Below are 21122 nucleotides of genomic sequence, written 5' to 3' on the forward strand. Positions count from 1 at the left end.
GACGAGATGCCCCCACTTACCACTCTTTTTAACTCATCTCCCAAGGCCCCAGTTCCAGCTCCCACAGCAGCTAAATTCCTCTTTCTTTGCCATGTGATGTGAGCTTGCAGTCGCCCCTTTGGGCCCCTCGGCATCTGCCTCTTAGCATCTATCTCTCTACCCTTCCACTTCCCCCTCTCTCTTCCGCTCTGATATCCTTCAATTGTCTCTGGGAGACTGGGATTAGTGCGTCTGCATCGAAAACTAACAAAGACAAGGCTAATCTTAGATCCAATGATGACCGAGAATCCAGCGTGTCCTTGATGCATGACTGGTTCCATGCAGGCTTAGAAATAGATTCATATGGTGATTTGAACGGTGCTTTTCCTAAGGAGAACTAAAACCGGCTTCAATAGAAAAGAAAGACTTGAGAAGGGCTTGCTCGATTGCTGTGTTAGGTCCAACCGCATTGTTGACAATAGAAAAGCAGCATATACAAATAACTATAGTATCATATACAAAGACAGACTACATGGACTAAACAATTCAAAGATTGGAGTCAATCGAACGCACACAAAAAAGCAAGACAACCAGATAAATACAAAACAAAGTCTATGGCCAAAATCTGCAACACCGGCCATACACGGGGAAATAGTAAACAAGACCCACATGGCTCCTGCCAGTCCTTGTGGATCAAATCAAGGCAAACAAACATAGCCAAAAAAAAAAATAAATTAAAATAATAAATAGCACAAGGATACTTCCTAAAACTCCGCATCCAGGCTTCTCTTTTGTCACTGTACCTAAAGACACCAAATTATAGTCTATTTGCAACGAAAACTCCCTTTTTCTTTTGCTTTCTCGTAACTCCTATCATTCTCATATTCCACTTGTTCTCTATTAATTTAATCATTTTTCTTCGTCTCTCCAACAGTTAGCCTTCCCGCCATCAGCGCCTGCGTCCAATCCCGAACAAATAAACTAAATTAATCCAGACATCTTATTAAAATTAGGTAAGTAAATTAACCCAAGCTTTAACTAAACCAAGTCTTGCCTCCACGGCGGATCGGGTTAGTTACTGTGGACGTAGCACTGTTCACTCCCACCAAGCCATGGAGAAGAAGCTCTTTAGCCGGCTACCGGCGATCTTTTGCAACGCCTTCTTCGCCCCGGGGACTTCGGCGTCGGCGAGCTTCTGGAGGTGCTGGCAGGCGCCGGCCTCCGTGATCCTTCGCCGGGAGCCTCGGCCGCCGCCGCCGGCGAGCGCCAGCACCACCGACACCGGGAACTTCTTGCCTACCTCGACGTTCTTTGGGTCCAGCATCTGGACCAGCCTCGTCACGCTCTTCTCGTCCCTCGATAGCACCTTCCGGTTCGATCGGACGGCCAGCAGCGACACCAACACCCGGGCGGCCACCTCCTGAGCGCTCGCCGGCTTCGAGGACTCCAGCATCTTGACGAGCGAAGCCATGCACCCTGCCATGGACCGCTTGACGTCGTCGCCGGGAGAGAGGTTGCAGAAAACCGCCGCCGCCGCCTGCTGGGTGGCGGGGCTGCCGCGGCGGATCAGATCGGTGAGTTGGGCAAAGAATCCCGGCGAGGAGGAAAGGGCTCTGGCGGCGGCGGGGGAGGTGGAGAGGGCGTCGATCGCTCTCAGGGCGTGCTCTGTCGCTTCCGGATCCGATGCCTCGATGAGCAGCTCGATAAGCCGCTGCAGGCCCCCTTCCCGGACGATGGAGGCCCGGATCTCCTCGCCACCGGCGGAGGCGAGGGACCAGACGCAGAGGGCGGCGTTCTTCTGGGCGTCGAGGGTGCCGGAGAGGAGGAGATCGACCAGGGCCGGGACAGCGCCCTCCTCAGCCATGGCGCTCCGGATGTCATCGATGGTGGAGATGTTTTTGAGGGAGCCGGCGGCGAGGGCCTGGACGGCGGGGGATCCGGATCCCGACCGGCAGGCGGCGATCAGGATCGGGACGCCGCCGTAGGCGGAAACAGCCCAGGCGTTGGGGGTATCGGTGGTGATGGCCTCGATCGCGGCGGCGGCGCGCTCGCGGACGGCGAGGGAGCCGGAGTCGAGGAGGCGGAGGAGGGGGCCGAGTGCGCCCTCCTCGAAGACGGCGCGACGGGAGGCGTCCGAGGCGGTGGCGAGGAGGGAAACGGCGGCGGCCGCCTGGTCACGGATGAGTGAGTGGGCCGAGGGGTCGAGGAGGCGGACGAGGGAAAGGAGGTCGCCCTCGGCGGCGACGACAGGGGCGAGCTTGGGGGGATCGGAGGCGAGGAGCTGGAGGAGGGAGTCGAGGGCCTTGTTCTTGAGGTCGATGGAGCCGATCTGGAGGCGGGCGAAGAGGTCGCGGACGAACAGGTCGAGGTCGGCGCGGGACGCAGAGGGGCCGGGGAGGGGGAGGACGATGGCGCCGGCGCTGGGGAGGTGATGGAGGAGGCCGGAGCGGAGGAGGAGGTCGAGGTCGTGGAGGTGGAGGGAGAGGGCGGAGGCGGCGATGTCGAGGTCGCTCTGGAGGAGGAGCTTGCCGGCGGGGAGAGAGGGGTCGAGGCAGCGGGCGGAGAGGGAGTGAAGGGAGCGGAGAGTAGACAGAAGGGGCGGGAGGAGGTCGACAAAGAGGGGGTTGGCCGGCCAATGGGGCGAGCTGGCGGCGTCGGCGAGGGAGGACTGGAGGAGGGAGAGCTTGGAGTGGAGGAGCCGCCACCGGCCGACGAAGGACTTGACGGAGAGGGCGGCGACGACGAGGACGGGGAGGAGGTGGTGGAGGATGAGGTCCAGCGTCTCGGCGGGTGTGGCGGCGGAGGCGGAGGACGGCAGCGGAGGAGAGAGGGGAGTCATGGGTTTAAGGCCGAGGGGCTCCGGAAGGTGGGGAAAGCAGGTGGAGGAGCATGGAGTGGAACCGAGAAAAGGGCAAGGAAAAGGAGGGGTTAGCGGGGTTGATGAGATGGAATGGACGGACAGGATTGCTTGTAAGGAAAGGAAAGGAACATAAAAAGTTGTTGAAGAGCGCGGGTGGAACAAGTGGGGATGGTTGCTGAGGAGGATTACAGGATCGTGGATTTATAGAAGGAACGTAAAAGACTTGGGAAGTACCCGTGCGTTATAGCGACGGCGGCCCGGGGAACAGGGATTTGATAAATTCCATGGAATCCACTTAATGATCTTATACCCTACAGAGTAGTGGCATGTTCAACGACCCAAGTGGAAGACAGCAACGAAATTTCAAGTTTTCTGATCTGGAGTTGGATATATCTTTCTTATCTTATAAAACCAACCAATCCTACCCCACGCCCAATGCAGATGATGATTAGGATTGATGCCATAAATGAAAGGATAAAATATACCTAGGAAAGCATTTTTGAAGACAAAGTGGGCAACTTCTGCATGGAGTTTACATGCATGCTATTGGAAAGATAAATGTGTTTTGAAAATTTGATGGGTTAAATATTGCATTATTTTGCGGACGTCGGTTAGCTGAGAAGATCGTACAACCAGCTCCTCGCAGGAAACCAACAAGAACAACCAATCACGCATCCCATCGGTAGCCGCTTGGAAGCCGTTGATCGAGCTAATCGAGTCCCGCCTTTTCACAGATCATTACGATTACAATCTCCAATTATTAAGGTAATAAAATATTCTCCGATATATTCCTTAGAGAGAAAAATGTTTTGGGAAGTTTGCTATGGTATGGGCACATGGAAAGTTTACCGGACCCATTGGCAAAGGCATAAGCTAATATCCACTTGAATCGGCTCCAGATTGATTATGGCTAGAGGCCGGCGTACATTCGGTGGATCCGTTCTTGTGGCGGAGCTGCACGCGGCATGGAAGAATCTCATCTGTGCTAGAGAACATCTGGATGTTCAGCGGATATTTTTAGAGGACGACTCAGCCACAGCGGTTGACTGGATCCAGTGCTGGCAGGCAAGGTTGGATTTACACCCACTACTCCAAAATATTTGGCGCACAGTAAAGAAGCTTGATTTGTTCCGAATCTCCCATCTATTTCGGAAGGCAAACAGTGTTGCAGACTGCATCGCCTCCTATGCAGCCCACCACTCCGAGTTTGTATTATGGAGTTTGTCCGATCGTGTGCCGCAGACATTTGATCGTATTTTGTCTCCCATCTATTTTGTCTTGTGATTGCTCTGAACCTTTTCACTGTGTATAGTGAGATGCTGGTTCACTATTAAAAAAAAAAAAATTCCGCTACATGGATCCCAGCAGCATACTATCACGCTATGAAATGACCCTATAACCAATTGACCATATACGGCTACCAGTGAGAAACCAGAATGCCAATGTATCGAACAAAGTACTCAAGAATTTTCCGAGCTAACAGTTCCAGCACAAAACAGGTCTGCAGATGTTGTGACCTCAATTGGCGATAAAGATAACGAGTTTATAGAATGTTCATATGAGAAGGATCGCATGCACTTCACTCAAACTGATGTAGTGAATGTTATGAGGAAGCACTTGCAGCAAATATACATCGCAGAAGGGATAGAACCCCTCATCCGGGGGAAAAATCCAACAGTTAATCAAGGATTATTCGAGTTACTTCATTCTAGAATGCTTGTAACTCCTGAAAATCTCACGGTGAGATGAGCAAAAGGAAAAGATGAGAAATAGACATAGCTGTTCCTCACATATTCGAAAAAGGATCTTTTTAAATATTACAGCATCAATAAGAGGGACAAAATTGAACAGAATTCCTGCAACATGACATCAATAAATTGTGACTGAGATTTACATCTTGCAACCGGAGAATGTTCATTATGCAAGGGATCCAAAAAAAAAAGTCGCAAAAGAACTGAGCATACCAGACTGATGGACTACAAAAATGAACTCAATTAGCATCACTACTTATTCCAAATAGTACGCAGTTCAACATTCTTATCGTGAAGAAGAGGATTCTTTCCTAGCTTACCACTATGCCAATGGAATGCCATAATTCTCTATCATCCAGGAGACTGAACTAATTATTTGTCCTGATGAAGAACAGCTGGCCTTCCTATGAGCTTTTAGAACATGAAAATGAAGGTGATAAATGTTTTAAGCTAGAGATGTCAAATAACTCCATAAACCTCTGATCAGAAACCCTCGCTTTGGCAGCAGCAAAACGCTGGTACTCATCAAATATTGAAGAAAGGCACCAACGCTGCAGTTTTCTCAAGCATCCTACTACACAACCGGTTCGATGCTGGACAAGTTCATATTACCAAAGATATAAGAGTTCTTCAATTTAGTAACCGTACAGGCAGACAATGAACCAGTTTCGCTGCTTACCTTTCCTCGTTTGCAATGAATAAGCAGTGGGTGATTTCGGACATCTGCAATTAAGAATTGGACGATATAAATCTTGAACAGAAGGAATTTAACTGAATTCCATCCAGCAAGCAAGAAAAAACAGATCATGCATGATTGATACCAAGGACGACTTTGAGAGCCTCACGAATTGTATCTTCTGGGATGTTGACAAAAGGTTCCTGCAAGGAATATTTTCTTTTAGTGTATTCTTTATAGTTTAACCAAAAAGAAGCATAAAGTAGCAAAAGATAAATTAAGATGAGAAAAGTAATTAGATCATGAAATTGCATAGAAGTTTCCTGCAAATTATCCCAGCGATGACAGTATAAGATTTGGCCTGTGGCCGGTAGGTCGCTCAGCAATGAAGAATGACATCAGGTGACTGCTGTTCACTGGTCGAGCAAAAAACTCAAACTTAACCGCAAAATGATACACGAACCCAACGAACACCACGGATTCTAAGAAGTCGATACATTTAATTTGGTTCTCATGCTAACTGAAGTAAACCTCTCAATCCAAATGGAGAATCATTCCAAATTTTGTTAATCACAGTCTTTATCAACTTCATCACTGGCTTATGATTGGTGCTGAAAAAGATGAATATAGTTGCATAACAAATCTCGCCTTTTCTGGCCCACAAATGAACTTTACAGGGTTGTTGCCAGGTTGAATTGTAATTTTCTGGCTACACAACCAGTGAGGGAGGTCTCTGATCCCCCAACTAGCCCTTCATGATTCATGGTCAACAATCTCTTATTCCCAGCTGCTTCAGTCAAGTACTCTCAGTGCTGATTTACTAAAGGTTGACGTCACTTGCAAGATACTTGTAATAGTGTTCTACATGTACTTGTTTCAAAAAGTTAACCTCGTATTGATGGAATAAAATTTGCAGGTTAAGTTGATTGATTTTCGGCACTATCGTAGATGAATTGCCTGCAGTTGATTCCTTCAATGCTATATGACCTTGAATAAAAAAATCAAGCATTGCTACAATTGATATAGAGAAGACTTTCGTAACTTATCATGAGTTAAGAGTTTTGTGCATGCAGACACACAAAAAAAAGGAAGATAAATACAAACTCTATGGTCCTTGTCATAATTCATTTCTAGACTGAAAGACAAGGTCGAGAGAATCCACCAAACTCTATGCTCTGAGTTTTATGCAAAATAAAACCACAAAATGCCACATATTCCAACAAGCAGCTATCATTCCATCATAATTTATAAATTAAACAAAGCTACCACTGATCTGAAAACTATCCATTTATCCACTGCATCTGGATCTTCACTCTATATGAGGCATTTTGTACAAAATTCACCTACCCAATTACATCCTCATATTCTGTGTAAAAATCGCATCACCAGAAAACCACCAACAGTTTCCTTTCTTGAAACGCTCTTTAATATTAAAATTTAAGAACTATAACCAAAACTCAATAAAAGTGCAAAAAACATCGAGTCAATTCACATAGTAATTAAAAAGAATCTATTTTTGTTCAAAGTTTAAGCACCTCGACACTAAGTTGTATTAAAAATCTAATTTTGTTAATTCTGGAAAAAATAATTCCAAACCAATTGTCAACCTATAGAGCATCATATTGAATGAACATTCTTTATTTTATAATCACTCTGCAGACATCCTTCCTTGGCCAAATTGCAAATTGATTTTTCTTAAACTACTCAGAAAATGCCACCTCATATTTAACCATAAACCCATTTAAACCTGCAATAGTTTCCATGGACTATAAGTACCCAATGCCAAGAACAAGCTGTTTTGGGATATCATGGAGCATCATAGAAGTTCTATGGTACAATAGGATTCAATTCTTATGTACAGCAGGTCTATTTCTAATAATCCAAGAACTCATTTTATCTGACACATTAAACTTCTCTCTCCCCGATAATCTTCAACAAATGCATTAGCATCGAAGGCAACCACAAGCAAGCAACTTAGTAGAGATATTAAAGCACAAAAATGGCAAGTAAAATCACCAAGGATTTGTTAATATAGTAGCATTCCTTTTGCCTCTGGCCACCTTGATTGTAATTTCTAGCCAACAGTAACATTCAATTTGGCTACTCACATAGCTGAACACTCTTCACATGGAGCAAAAGGATACCATTCTTAACATGAAAATACCTTCTTCTTGAATTTGCTAATGTCTTTAACCACTATAAAAGTTGAGAAAAAAACAACATTATACTGAGACCTATCTAACCCTGTGTATGTTATTCAAGTAGCATGTGTACATACTACATACAGATGCTAAACTGAAATTGGCATTATTTAAAGATAGCTTATAGTATAATAATTTATTTTTATATAAAGAAATTTGTCATCTATTCTAACAACTTGCTTTCTGTAACAGATGGAAACCTGTTTTCAGTTATTTCCAAAGACTGTTCATATGAATAAGCAAATATATATTGGTCCTTAGGGTTGTCTTTCAGAATATATTTACAAATATGTATAGATAAAAATTAGGGCCTCAAAGGACATATGATATAGATTCCATATGCTTGACTACACTAGGAATATCAAACTAATTGCTTACCATATGTGTATCTAATTGTGGTACATGAAAGCTATGCATATGTTGCCGAAATGTTTCATGTCATACCCCATACATCACCTCATTCCTGTTCAATTTTTTTACCAGGGCATTATAAATGGAACCTATATAAGTCCAATCATATGCTTTTGTTTTGCCATCAATGTTGTCATTCATCATCAGTACAAATAACTTTTCACATCTCATGGGAACTGATCATATTTTCACCATTTTCATGTTCCTCGTGCCTAGACATCAATTCTACCCTAACAAATATGCAAAAAAAAAAACTATATGCATGCCCAAATTCTCCATCTATCTAGTAATGCTACTTTGATATATTAATTAATTGCATAAATCAATAGTATTCTTGTAACTTTATTCTCCTTCATGTGTAGTCAATATAGCATGTTGCAGCAGCAGCGTTTGGGAAATGCTTGGAAACTATGGAAGGCTGTTGACATATATGAACAGGATTGCAATGCAGGTCTCCAAAATCCAGTTGAACAACTAAGGTTTTCCAGCTTTACCAACTAGTTTTATCCTCTATATGAGGTCAGTAATATGGACAAAGGTATTATGAAACTTAACAACTAGTCTCATCCCATCTATATGGACTCAGTTATAAGGACCAAAGTATGATATAATATAGACCCTGTTGCATGGGTAGCACCCGACCTAGCAACAATCATCTATGGTTTGAGGCTCAAAAGCTAACAAAGCCGAGTGTAGCAACAAAAGGCCCCGCTGTAATACACATACTTCATGAAAGCTTGTTAGGAACATTGGACTACTGATCTATGGGCATCTGGAAATGGCATGACCTACCATAAACCGTTTCTTTTTATTCTAAATTATTGCCTATGTCAACTAATCTGGAGTGTTTAGACAAATAGCCCTGAAATTTTCCGTAGTTCTACATAGGAAAGTCCAGAAACCCCAAGAAAAGCAACACAAGAACAGGAACATAGAATGCTAATAAAATGTGGCATTAGTTTTTCCTATTTCTGACTACCTGAAGAATTACATCAATACATGACATCATTATTAAAAGAACATATGATAAAGTTATGCATCATTGCACACGTGAAGATTCTGAGATGTTAGACATATGTTAAAAGGGAGTGTAGCTGTTGGATAAATATCAGAATAGATCAAATCATGGAGTCTAAATATCAAATATACAATGCTATAAACTTCTTCAAAAAGGTGAAAGTAGATTATGCTAATTATTTATGAAAAGAACAATTTGACAGATCCTATAACATCAATGAGCAACACAAATATCCAGGGAAGTATGATAGCAGATCTTGTCCAGTATATTAAAACTAACAGTTGAATATGAGAGGGAAAGCCAAGGATTGTCCAACATTGATATGATAATGAGAAAAAATTAAGACAATAATCACAGACCATTACACAGGAAAAAAAAATACAGAACCACTAGGAAAAAAGAATGAGCATGTCATCAATAATTCTGTATCTTGAGAAAAAACCCTGTTTTCTGATAGAGGAAACTATGAAGCTTATGGGAAGAACCCATAAGTTTACACACTAATTCAGTCCAACATTATATTTACAACCTTAAAAAAAAAGCAAGGGCTGCCTGACATCAACAAGATAAAGAAAAGGTCATAACAAAATAAAAATAGGACTTTTCAACCAAAAGAAAATAGCAATTCATCATAAAACACTGACGTTGGTGAAACTAGTTAACACCTATACTGTCCCCTGGTCTGTCCTGGGATGTACATCCTTTACCCTAGTTACACCAAAAATTAGATGACTTACAAATAGAATGCAGCAATGGACGTCTTCTTTTATGCTTGATATCACATAAATTATGCATATAGTTATGTGTTTGAGAATTAAATTTCACCATTGATGCAGAGCCATTTAAACTGCCAACATTTTTCTGAGATGCTAACTCCCCACTATAAATGGCTTTGATATTAGCGCAGCATTTTATCAGAGCACAGCATTGATAAAATGCTGTTATTTTGGACATACATGACATGACTTCTAGATACTAAAAATTTGCCATAGTATGTTCACTAGGTCTTGGGTAAGCCAAATTTAAATATGCAGAAGAAGATCAATAGGTTTCTGTTTATTGCCCACCATGAAGCCACTTTAGCTACTCTGACTAATTCTTTTGGACATCTCCTTTCACACATGCATGAAAACATACATACACCCAGAAACATAGCAGAATCATTTTTGCATCAGTGCAATCATGTCTTTAAATCTACACACCTTTATACCGTGTTCCTCCCCCAAATTAGTTGGATCATAAATGATGAAATCAACAAAATTATCTAATGTGCTGTTACATTCACTGATTTTGTATACATCCTTTTATGTCAACCAAACATCTCCCTTATTCTATCAAAATGTCATAATGTCAGCCGATGTGCATTTGTACCCCGATGCACATTCCTCTAAAATTTAGGTATTCAAATTTCATTTCTTAAACAATAAACTGACTACATTTTAATCAACATAACTGTTTAGCCATTGTAGTTTTCCCTAATCCTTGAAACCATACATGGAGAAACAAAGCCTATTTAGAGGAACAGAGGACCTTGCAATATGTAAGGCACAGTCTCTTTAGAGAATGCTTTTATCTAGCAAGGAGGATCACATTAAAGCTCAAGAATATGGCAAGGCTATCAGTTCTTTAAAAGAGGCACCACACTTCATACTATTCCTAATACAGTAGTTTCTTAGATAGCTTGATGTGTTGGTAAGGACTTTCATGATTAATAATCCACAAAATTTTAGAGCCACAAAGTGATTTATTGGTTAGATTGTTTTTCTTTCAGCTATAAACCATTACCTTGGTTTAGAGATTTTCCTATATGGACAGAAGGATGGCCGCTTGGTGAAAAAAATCTCAGGTCGTCCTGTTGATTTTTCACCAATATAGCATCAAGAACCTTCCATGTCAGTGATCTTTTACAGATAATATAGAACATAAGACCTAGACCTATTTTTAACATAAAAAAGCAACAAACTCTGCAATTTCATTTTGAAGTAAGAAAAAATTTGAAAAAGAGTAAATTGGCTTTATTAACTCGATGTCATGCTTTACATGTAACAACTTGCATAAGTTGTACATGTGCATGGTATCCAACTAGAATTCACAGTGTAAGATAGCAGAAAAATCCTACGTAAAGGTTATTAAAATAAAGGATTTTGGGCAATGCCAAGATTTTTATTATTATTATGTTGACAATAACAAGGATATTAGAGATTCATTCTCAGCTTATGACAAGAAAGCTAAGCCATCAAAGTCATTCACTTATTCAGAAGTTTGAAATACAATAATGAGGAGGACACATTTGAATATATTTCTGACTGGTTCAAAAACTAAAATGATAGAATAAAGAATGAAACAATAGAGAAAACAACATTGAAGGATATATTGGCAATACCAAAAGTCAAAAGCAGAACCTAAGATAATTTGAGCAGAATATGAGTTAAACTCTTCTTCAATCATCCACGACCTCTTCATATTTTTTGAGAGGCAAAAATACTGTCCGCATTTATACAACACCAAGAACTAATGTTGCATCCAAAATATACTGTTTCAGACTTTCAGAAGGTTGGGGGGAAATCACAAACACCAAAAACCATGATGATGGGGAAACAAAATATGCACCTTCTGAAAAAAAAACTGAAAAATAAGAAGACTTCACCTTAACCAGCAAATGACCATTCAAACAGGGAGCTGAAAATTATACAGCCCATCACCTAGCCATGGCAACCTTTGGTGATTATGGCTGCAGTTGCAGTCATATAAGATTCGGTGCACCACGGAGAATCCACAGAGATCTTTGCTCAAAAGAAACAGTCCCAGCTAAATACAGAACCTAAACCACTCAATCAGGAATTCATATCAACACAGAAGAGAGGTCATATTTGGCCTGTCAATGGCAAACCATGCCCCCAAGGCCCATGTAGAAAGGAATCATTATATATGAACAACAACTTGTAATATTTGGGGAAACAAGACGAGATGACAACAACTCGCAAGCCCCAATTAGAACGAGTTCCTGATCTGTATCAAAAGGTGAATCATGACGAGGATAAGAACTAGGCTCATAATTGGCAAAGAGCAAGGATTCAGAAAGCCGACCCAAAATAGTGGCAACAAGGCTTGATGCTGATAGTTCTGGTTATCATCATCTACTGCTAGTCGCGGCACAGAAACAACTCCAAGAAACGCCCTTTATTTTATCATATACAAGAACTATAGAAAGCCAAAAGAACAAATGCTATACCTTACAACCATCGATTCCAAACTGGAATAGCTTAATCCCATGCGACCGGAGAAACTCCGTATTGGCCTCCGGGTAGGGCTCCGGGCAAAGACACCTAAAAATCCACACAAGAACCACCGGAAAGAACGCGAGATGAGCAATGCCAAAGGGCTTCACGAAAATAAAACGGTATGAGAAGGGAGGGGGGAAACGAAAACTTCCGAGATCACTCACAATATGGAGCGGAGTTTGAGGGTCTCCAAGAAGCTGAAATTGGCGGTGTCCGGAAACCCCGAGCGGAAGACGCCGTGGTCCACCATCGCGAAGTTCAGCGGCGGCACGAACAGCTCCTCCCCTCCCTCCCTCATCGCCGCCGCCGCTGCGGCAGAGGCCGCGTCCGGGGCCTCGCCGCCGACATTGGAGAACAAAGAGTAAAAGCACGGCCGGGTCTCCGCCGCCGCCTGCACCACCACCTCCTCCGCCTCGTCCTCCTCGGCGGTGGCGACGGCTCGCTTTCCCATCTCCAGTTTCATCCCTGAGGGTATATTCCTTCTCGCTCCTCCTCTCTCAGTCACGGAATCTTCCAAGATCTTCTTCTCGGGATGAACAGTCTAAAGGGCACGGAGCTTTGGAATCGGGTATAAAAAGAGCGCCGAGACACTTTGGTTATTTATAAACCGCCAAAGTATTTCCTTCCGCTCTTAACTGTTTTAATAATATTTTTAAGATATTTTGCATAAATACCCTTCTCAATATCAAATTTATATAAATATCCTCTCCAAATTTATATTTACCTAAATACCACCGTAAAACACTTATTTTACTTTTCTTTTTTTTTTGTGCATATATACTCATACCATCTAACGCCGTTAAAAAATTAATGGTTCATATTAAAATAACTAAAATATTCTTAATAGATAGCTTAAAAAAATATTTATAAAACAATCATAATAAAATAAAAAAAGTAGTTTTAAAATTTTATTTTATTTTTAATTAATTGTTATAAAATAAATATAAATTTTAAGGAGATGTTCACGCAAATTTAAAATTTTAGGAGGACATTCATAAAAGAAAAATATGTTTTTATTATTTCTCTTGATATTTTGGTCCTTTTTAAACATATAGCAATACCAAATAATAAGGTGTAATTTTCTTCGGCTGGGGGGGAAAGATGGGATGACCAAAAAAGAGCGAGCAAAGAGGGAACTGAGAAAAGGTCCCTGGGGGGAAGAGAAAGAGGGAGACGGCAAGTAAAAGAAGGGGGAAGGGTTGGGAAAGCGTAGCGACAAAGGGGTTTCTTTCGTTTTGCTTTGTGACACCTTTCACGGTGGGAGGGACCTGGGGGTGGCAAGCAAATGACTTTTGAGGCATGGAGATGGGATATAATAATGAGGGAAAGCTTTCTTGGGTCAAACGGCACAGCTTCTTGTACTGCCAACGTTGGACGGTTGAATGAACTTTTGAATGGCTCTCCTAGACTGGTTTCAAAGTCATCGTAGAGAGAGTCTATGGAAAGAAGTTTCGAGGAAACAGGTCTGAGAGCAGCCTCCTATGGATTACATTTTCCCAGTCTTTTACAATATGCAAGTTAAAAAGTACGTAACTTTCTCCGGAAGGAAAAATAATAATAATAATTTGGCTATGAGCATATACTGTTGGAGTATATTACAATTCCCAGAGTTTCAATTAGTATATAGCTTTCTTGGTGAGAAATGCTGACTGTTAAACAAGAGAAAAAAGTTGTTCATACAAGAACATAACACTACTACAGCTTTGATATTGCCTCGCATTATGCATGCATATCTATAAGAAGATTTTCTCACAATAATGTTTAACATGTCATAAATTGCTGCTACGTACGTAACTACTGAACTTAATTTGGATGGCACCTCCTCCCGTTCCAAGCTTTTGTTTTACGAGCAGTGGCTTTCTGTGCCTCGGCGGCTGAGGCTTCGACCTAAGTGGAGTGAAGGAGGTATAGAATAGTGGACGGGGGATTAGCCTCTCATGATTTTAAAAAGAAATTGCTCCTACATAAAAAAAAAAAAAAATTCCTAATTTGATGAACAAAATTTAAGAAATATTCTTTCCAACAAAAAACTTCTAATAATATTGTCCATGTTTTTTCCCTACCTAATTCAGTGATAAATGTAAAATAAAGTAGAAGATACATAGTTTGCCAACTTGTGAAGGAAACTTTCCATTTCAACATAGATATGATTTTTTTTTTCTTTTTTTGTTCATTTTTGGCAAGATCTCAACCCTTCTAACATTATTTTTTCTGGCATGTATATCAAATTTCAGTTGTGTTTGGATCGTTTTTGAAGTTATTGTCCCATTTTACAACCCAATAAGTCGTTCAACGGAGAAAATATTGCAAGGAACCAAAATTAAGTTTTTTGAGACTATTGGAATGCACCTTCAAGCAAGCAAGTCATGCAACTTTTGGTTTTGTATGCTATTATAATTTATTTTTTTTTGATTCGGTCGGTTGAACCACATCCCGTCCCATCGCCCCATAAAAAAAAGAAAAAAAAGAAGAAGAAGAAAATGAGCCTCTTGAATGCCAATAGCAACATGCTTATTTGTAGCTAAAGTTGTAACTAAAGTTGTGTTAGCTTTTACTCGCCATCTTTGACTTCTAATTTCTTCAAACTTTATCATACACATGCCATAATTTGTATACGATATAACTGCTTCGTACGTAATCGAGCTCATCCCTGATGTAATAATAATCAGATGCCGGGGTGAGACCTTGTCATCTGGACTGGAAAAATATTCATGTGAAATGCAGGGTCTTTCTTCACTTTAATAACTTCATATTCTCTTTCTTTAGAAAATATTTTCCAACCGTTTTCTCTAATTGAGTTATTGTAGCCAAAAAAAAAACAACCGTTGTCTCTTTTTGATATCAAAAGGGTCGTTATCCGAGTTGTTTTAAAGTTCAGGTGAGCGATCAGTTTCTTAAAGAGGATAAAGGAACATCCCATGGAATATGCTGTCCAAAGGGAATTCTTTCACGCTTCCTCTCTCCGCCACGTACCCACTCGTGGCCAAACTATTTTTTAAGTAAGGAGAAAATATGCTAAAGGCACACAATATCGTGCCCAAAACGAGACCCAACTCACAATGCCATGTACGTGTGAAGTTTTGGCACGCACGCACGCAAATTTGTTTTGTTTATGAGATTAATCCAGCATCTCGATACCTGTAGGTCTTATTTATAATGCACTTGTCTCAAATTGCCGCCCCACACACCTCATTTTTGTCTGTTATTATGCATTGCTAATGTGATGCATATAGTGTAGGATATAATTTCTCTATAAAAAGATCCATATGGTCCCATAAAGGTGTTACTAAAGTCTCATTAGAAGCGGTTTTCATGAATTCCATCTAATGCATAGCTTTTTAACCACTTGACAAGCAGATTCAAGGACAAAATCTGGTCCCCTCAAGCTACCATTTAGTTGTTTGTTCTTTTCGTTGGATTATTGCAGCTTTTCTGGCCAAGAGGATGAAGGCCCATAGGAACCACATGCAGTGAATTTAAGCAGAATTTGCTCATTGCCGATGCATGGGCATGAGCATAGAGAAAAACATAAATTTGAATTCAGTAGGCACCAACTTAGCCTATGGTACCAAATTCGTCTATCGCAGAAAGTCGTGAACTTGAAATGCTTAAATTCATCTTTTGAGACAAAACTGTTAAAAAATGGATGCAACTCTTCATTATTATGAGATTAAACGTATCTACAGAAAAGCTAATAATGCAGTAGATTAGATGGTGTATCATATATTGCAAATCATATAGGTTCTATTTTGTGGACGACTATAATACCTATTTTTTTGAGTTGTTATATATTTTATTTTCAAATCATCATGGGTGTATTGATTTTAGGTTAGTTTGATAAATTTGGTTTTCCAAAAAAAATCATGAAAAGAAAAAATTGGTCTTACGGAATATGAAGACTGAATATTTCAGCATGCTATTGGGAGTAACAAAAAAAAGAATGGTTTGGCCTCGAAACCAACTTCAACTCCACCTGGTTTGCAATAAAATAATGAAACTACAGATATACACCATTTATGGGGTTGGAATGCCAAATGCATTGATTGATCATGTAGCTAACATTCCTCTATTTAATGATTTCTTAGTTGATTTGTGATGCATCATATATTTCAATAACAGGATATTATCGAGGATATATATATATATATATATATTGTAAGTGAAAAGTTGAGACATCCATCCTACTCCCAATAATTTAAAATGAAAGGCAAATTCTTGGTAAAACAAGATCAACAAAACTATATTTAAGGTTTAAAATTCCAGCCTAACACCTCAACCTTTCCTTGCATGCCATTCTACATATAGTCTTTGCACAGTTGACATTTTACATTTAATATTTATTGATAATTAATTATACTAGTTTCTTGTGCACCATATGAAAACGGACTGCAGACTGAATATAAAACAGCCATCGGAATCAAAAAGGGGGACAAAAAATTTCTAGTCAATGATGATTAAATATAAAATTGTGGTCAATTCAAGGTGGCGAATCTAAACTTCCACTAAACACAGCTGAAAAATATAAAATGATCGTACTCTCTCATGCAAGAGGTTGATCGGGTTGGCGACATCAACTGTCCAGTTCTTCACGAGGGCGGCCGTGGTCCGGGCTACGTCGTCACACTTATTATTTCATCAACTTTTTGTCTGAAGGATACTCATCAAAGGATTAAAACGAGGATCGTCAAACTCAATGCATGCCCCAAGTCGGCATAAGGAAATTTATACACGTAAGTACTGGAAGAAAACAAAGACTGAACTTCTCTATGTATGTTCTTGGTAGAAATGATTCATCATAGTAATAGACTTCCCCATTCAAGCAAGTCATAAGAAAAACTACGCACGAAGCAGTGAAAAGCAAAAAAAAAAAAAAAAATCTAGATGCTTTGACAATGAGAAAAGCCAGGTAGAATAATTCAGACGTTGTGATTGAAGTGGATTTCACAGTGCAGAAAGTTTTGGGAAAATGAAGTCATTCCGGAAGGAATATTTTTCAGGCTGCGGTCGATGCTACTGGCCAAATCATTCAATTTAGTCAGAGGTAAAGTTGGAAGATAAAATGGTGCGCATGTTCTTACTTCTTCCTTTCTTTCTGAACCATACGTTTGGACCATACCGAAAAGTTCTTGAATTCCCTCGGTTACATGCAATCTATTGGAATCAAGCAACTGAACCATGGAAAACATGGCCCATAATTTGGGTTGGATTGGACCAACAAGCAAGGCCGGCCCAACCCTTAGACGATTGAGGCGTTCGTCTAAGGCCCCAGCCCAAAAAAAGCCCACCACAGGAAAGGCCTCCAAAACAAAATAGAAAGAAAAAAGGCTTCCATTAGTGAGTTCACCTTAAACCGACCCATTGCAGGGAGGGTCTCAAAGACAAAACGGAAAGAAAAAAAAGGCCTCTCTTAGTGAGTTCGCCTTAGGCCCCCAAATGTATTGAGCCAAGCTAAGTAGGATTGAGGCTCGATTGAACCTTCTAGATCCATACCCGACCGAGTTCATAATGTTTAGCTTTGCTCGCTAAACATAGCAATACCTACAGTAATTTTTTTTTTTTTTTTTTGCTACAGTGGATGGCTCATATACTTCTAGTATAGATACATCCAAAAAGTCAAAAAAACAACACATCATAGAGTGCTATAGGCAGCTCCCTTTTTTTGACCCATAGAGTCCCCCCAGAGTGATCAACCACATACGAGATCATCCAATCTGCGAACATATTAGCCTCTTTATAAATATGCCCGGCCTGGAACACAACATGTTGCCCAGATAGACAACCCAAGAGGGGGGGTGAATTGGATTTTTAAATAATTATTGCAATTAAACGCTTTGTGAGTAACTAATTAAATCTTTTTTCGAGTAGATTAATTAGATGCTATATGCAGTGGATGAAGGGAAAGTAAGAGACAATAAAGCAATCACGAACACAAGCAAATTTATAGTGGTTCGGAGCTAACCCTTGCTCCTACGTCCACTCCCCAAGCCTCACTTAGGAATTCACTATAACCCCACGGATTACAGCCGGTTGTTTTACAAGTTCACAACCCAACTTGTTGTTTTACGAGATCACAACGAACTCGGTTGGCTTTCCCAGGCTCACCGACTAGAACCACCCGATTGTTTTTCCGGGATCACAATCAAACCCTTACACCGTTGGTTTCAACCTAGGCTCACCAACAAACCTTAACATCCTTGATTCAATCCCCTGATTGAATCAAGTAAGGAACAAGAGGTTTGAAAACAAACAGAAAAAGAAAGAAGCTTCTTAACAAGCAGATATTCAGCGATATTAATAAGGAAGAAGTTAAGAGCCCTCAAACAAATTTATGAAGATGTAGAGGAGGGCTTCTCGAACTCGGGGTCTCCTCTTGAATGTCTCGAAGACTTGATGACTGATAGAGACTTCTTGAATGCTGGAAAGAGTTGGTTGGTTGGAGTTTAATGCCCCTCTTCCTTCTTTCACTTGTATTTGCTTGAAATCCTTTGGTAGGTGGAGATTACTTGTTTTCTTTGAATGGAATGTCACTTCTCTACCTTGCTACAGTTCTCTTTGGCTATTTAAGCCATTCCCTACGGAAACTAGCCGTTAGACCCAAAGATCTAGCCGTTCTGCACATTCTGCAACTCCTGACAATGTTTCCGTTGGGATCGGAGTCGACTCGCGCGATCTGGAGTCGACTCGCCTGTTGCAGGAGTCGACTCATGCTTTTCAGAAGACGGCTCGGCAACTGTTCTGGATTTGAATTAAAGTGCTGTCTCGACTTGGAGTCGACTCGCCTGAACCTGGAGTCGACTCCCCAATGTCTGGAGCTGACCTCGCACTTTTGTAGTCGACTCGTTCCAAGGAATCCTGAGGTGTATTTTTCAAGTTTGCTCACTCGAGTCGACTCGGAAATTCTGGGAGTCGACTCGGCACTCAAAGCCCGAACTACCGATCTTCTGTCTGTTGACTTGTGCCGTCTCGGAGTCGACTCGAACTGTCTCGGAGTCGACTCGGCTCTCAGTATCCGAAAAACAGTCTTCTGTCTTTTGGGGTCGCGCTGCCTTGGAGTCGACTCGAACTTTGCGGGAGTCGACTCGGCTCTCAGTGTCCGAAATTGGCTCTCTGACTTTTTGCCTTGCTTCTCTCTGGGAGTCGACTCTCGCTTCCTTAGGAGTCGACCTGCCAACCATCGGAGTCGACTCGAGTTCTTCGGGAGTCGACTCGGCTCTCAGAGTCCAAAATAGCTTCTCTGTGTTTCTGTCTGTTACTCCCTGGAGTCGACTCGTACTATGCTGGAGTCGACTCGGCAAGCATCGGAGTCGACTCGCGCTATTCAGGAGTCGACTCGTTGACAGGTTCTGAGATGAATCTTTCTGTCCGTCTGTCTTTTCTCAGTCGGAGTCGATTCGTAATGTACAGGAGTCGACTCGAGCCTGTGCCAGTGCTTCTGATACGCTTGGAGTCGACTCGTAATCTCCCGGAGTCGACTCGAGTCTCAGACTTTGGTTCAAATTGAATTCTTTACTTATCCAAAATGTATTGAACCAAATCTAGAGACACTTAACCATAAATTTACAAGTATTTGACTGAAACACTAGATTGAATTTATTAGTATAACATAAGATATACTCAAATGCTTTGAGCTCATCAAAATCAAATAGGGTTATAATCAATCACTCCACAATCTCCTCCTTTTTGATGATGACAAAACATTGAGTATTTGTAAAGTGAATTGCTCAACCAAAAAGGAGATTTATAGTAAAGTTTTAAAATGAATTCAAGTGTCTAGTCATTTAATTTATCCAAAACTGAAAGGTGTGAAACAGTAAATTCTGAAGTTAAAGCTCCCCCTTTCATTTGGAATTATATAAGTCTTCATGTCATGCAATCAATTGTTTGGCTTATATATATTTAGTGAGTTTGCTTTCTTAAAATTTCAGATTCTCCCCCTCAACACATGCATTCAACTTTGTTTAGATTCTCTGAATTTTCTTTTAGTGTATTGAAGCTTTTGAACTTAAATTTTTGGTTTTAGAGGAAAAATCTGCCAATTTGTTCTTGAGTATGATTCAACTAATCTCCGAATATTCCTTGAATAGATTCTGGAGATTACTCCTTTAGGAGCCCCAACAGAGAGATAATGAGCCTCGAGGTATCGAATCCACTTAGAACAAATTATTTTGTGTTTTAAAAATTTTCTTTTTATTGATTCCCTTTACATGTCTATTCAATATATTTTCTCCCCCTTTTTGTCATCATAGCAAAAAGGAAGAAAGCACATCACAAAAGCAATTAGAGATCAAATTTGCACAATTTGAAGAGAAATGTCTACTCATTGTATTGATGTAAATTCAAGTACACTTGTAGATACATCAAAAAGTATAGCAGTAAGTACATATCAAAAAGAGAAAACAAGCTACACTAGGATTTCTTTGTGGAGGATGTGGCTCCCTTGCTCAGTCTAGATTGTTGCATAATTAGACTGATCCCATCTGTAATGTTTCCTAGCTGCTTTATGATCTCCGAGGTGGTCCTACTCTGGATTGAGGTAAGCTCAGTCAGATTCTCCTGGAGGGTATCCAACTTGAAGATCAGTACATTGGCTAGACGCTCGGCCCCCTGACTCTGGCTGCCTAAGTCCTGTCGGATGTCATCTCGCATCTTTCTTGTGTTACTCGTGACATCGCTCATATTTGAAAATTGGGCTTGAATTAGGCTTCTTACATTGTAGATTTCTTCCCTCAGATGAGCCGTCATCTCGGTCACAGCTGCCAATGATGGAACCAGAGCAGTGGAGGGAGTAGTCGTTGGACCTCGGAGCTCCCGCAGTAGGTCGTCTCGGAGATCCCTCACGATCTCCTGTCGCAACTCCCGGAGCTGCTCAGGTGATATCCGGACCTCTAGTGGCTGAGTAGGTGGTGCAGTGGAGGGTCCGGCTGAAGTAGATGGTGCTGAAGTGG

General features: G+C 41.1%; 2 protein-coding genes across 3 annotated transcripts; both read right to left on the minus strand.

Moving 5' to 3' along the window:
- Positions 1–437: 437 nt before the first annotated feature.
- On the minus strand, positions 438–4161 carry LOC103717057 (protein CELLULOSE SYNTHASE INTERACTIVE 1-like). 2 transcript variants are annotated; one of them, XR_001879976.3, is made up of 3 exons: positions 1034–4161; positions 741–935; positions 438–664 (listed from the first exon to the last, which is right to left on the minus strand). XR_001879976.3 is itself a non-coding variant. In XM_008805295.4 (2 exons), the coding sequence occupies exon 1, from the start codon at positions 2816–2818 to the stop codon at positions 1076–1078; it is 1743 nt and encodes a 580-aa protein (XP_008803517.2). In that variant the 5' UTR covers positions 2819–4161; the 3' UTR covers positions 452–935; positions 1034–1075. The 2 variants fall into 2 exon arrangements, 1 of the variants encoding a protein (XP_008803517.2); XM_008805295.4 differs by having other exon boundaries at positions 452–935.
- A 439-nt stretch (positions 4162–4600) lies between these two features.
- On the minus strand, positions 4601–12759 carry LOC103717058 (probable tyrosine-protein phosphatase DSP4). The gene is made up of 5 exons (XM_008805296.4): positions 12342–12759; positions 12129–12222; positions 5412–5469; positions 5270–5313; positions 4601–5183 (listed from the first exon to the last, which is right to left on the minus strand). The coding sequence occupies exons 1-5, from the start codon at positions 12638–12640 to the stop codon at positions 4995–4997; spliced, it is 684 nt and encodes a 227-aa protein (XP_008803518.1). The 5' UTR covers positions 12641–12759; the 3' UTR covers positions 4601–4994.
- Positions 12760–21122: the final 8363 nt, after the last annotated feature.

This window comes from Phoenix dactylifera, chromosome 1 (genome assembly GCF_009389715.1).
Source record: "Phoenix dactylifera cultivar Barhee BC4 chromosome 1, palm_55x_up_171113_PBpolish2nd_filt_p, whole genome shotgun sequence".
NCBI classification, from domain to species: domain Eukaryota; kingdom Viridiplantae; phylum Streptophyta; class Magnoliopsida; order Arecales; family Arecaceae; genus Phoenix; species Phoenix dactylifera.

Excerpts from the sequence above, each read along its gene's own strand:
- LOC103717057 (XM_008805295.4), bottom strand. The coding sequence starts at position 2,818 with ATGACTCCCCTCTCTCCTCCGCTGCCGTCCTCCGCCTCCGCCGCCACA.
- LOC103717058 (XM_008805296.4), bottom strand. The coding sequence starts at position 12,640 with ATGAAACTGGAGATGGGAAAGCGAGCCGTCGCCACCGCCGAGGAGGAC. Across the intron at positions 5,470-12,128 it reads TTGGAATCGATGGTTGTAAG|GAACCTTTTGTCAACATCCC; the intron begins GTATAGCATTTG and ends TATTCCTTGCAG. Across the intron at positions 5,314-5,411 it reads GGCTCTCAAAGTCGTCCTTG|ATGTCCGAAATCACCCACTG; the intron begins GTATCAATCATG and ends TCTTAATTGCAG.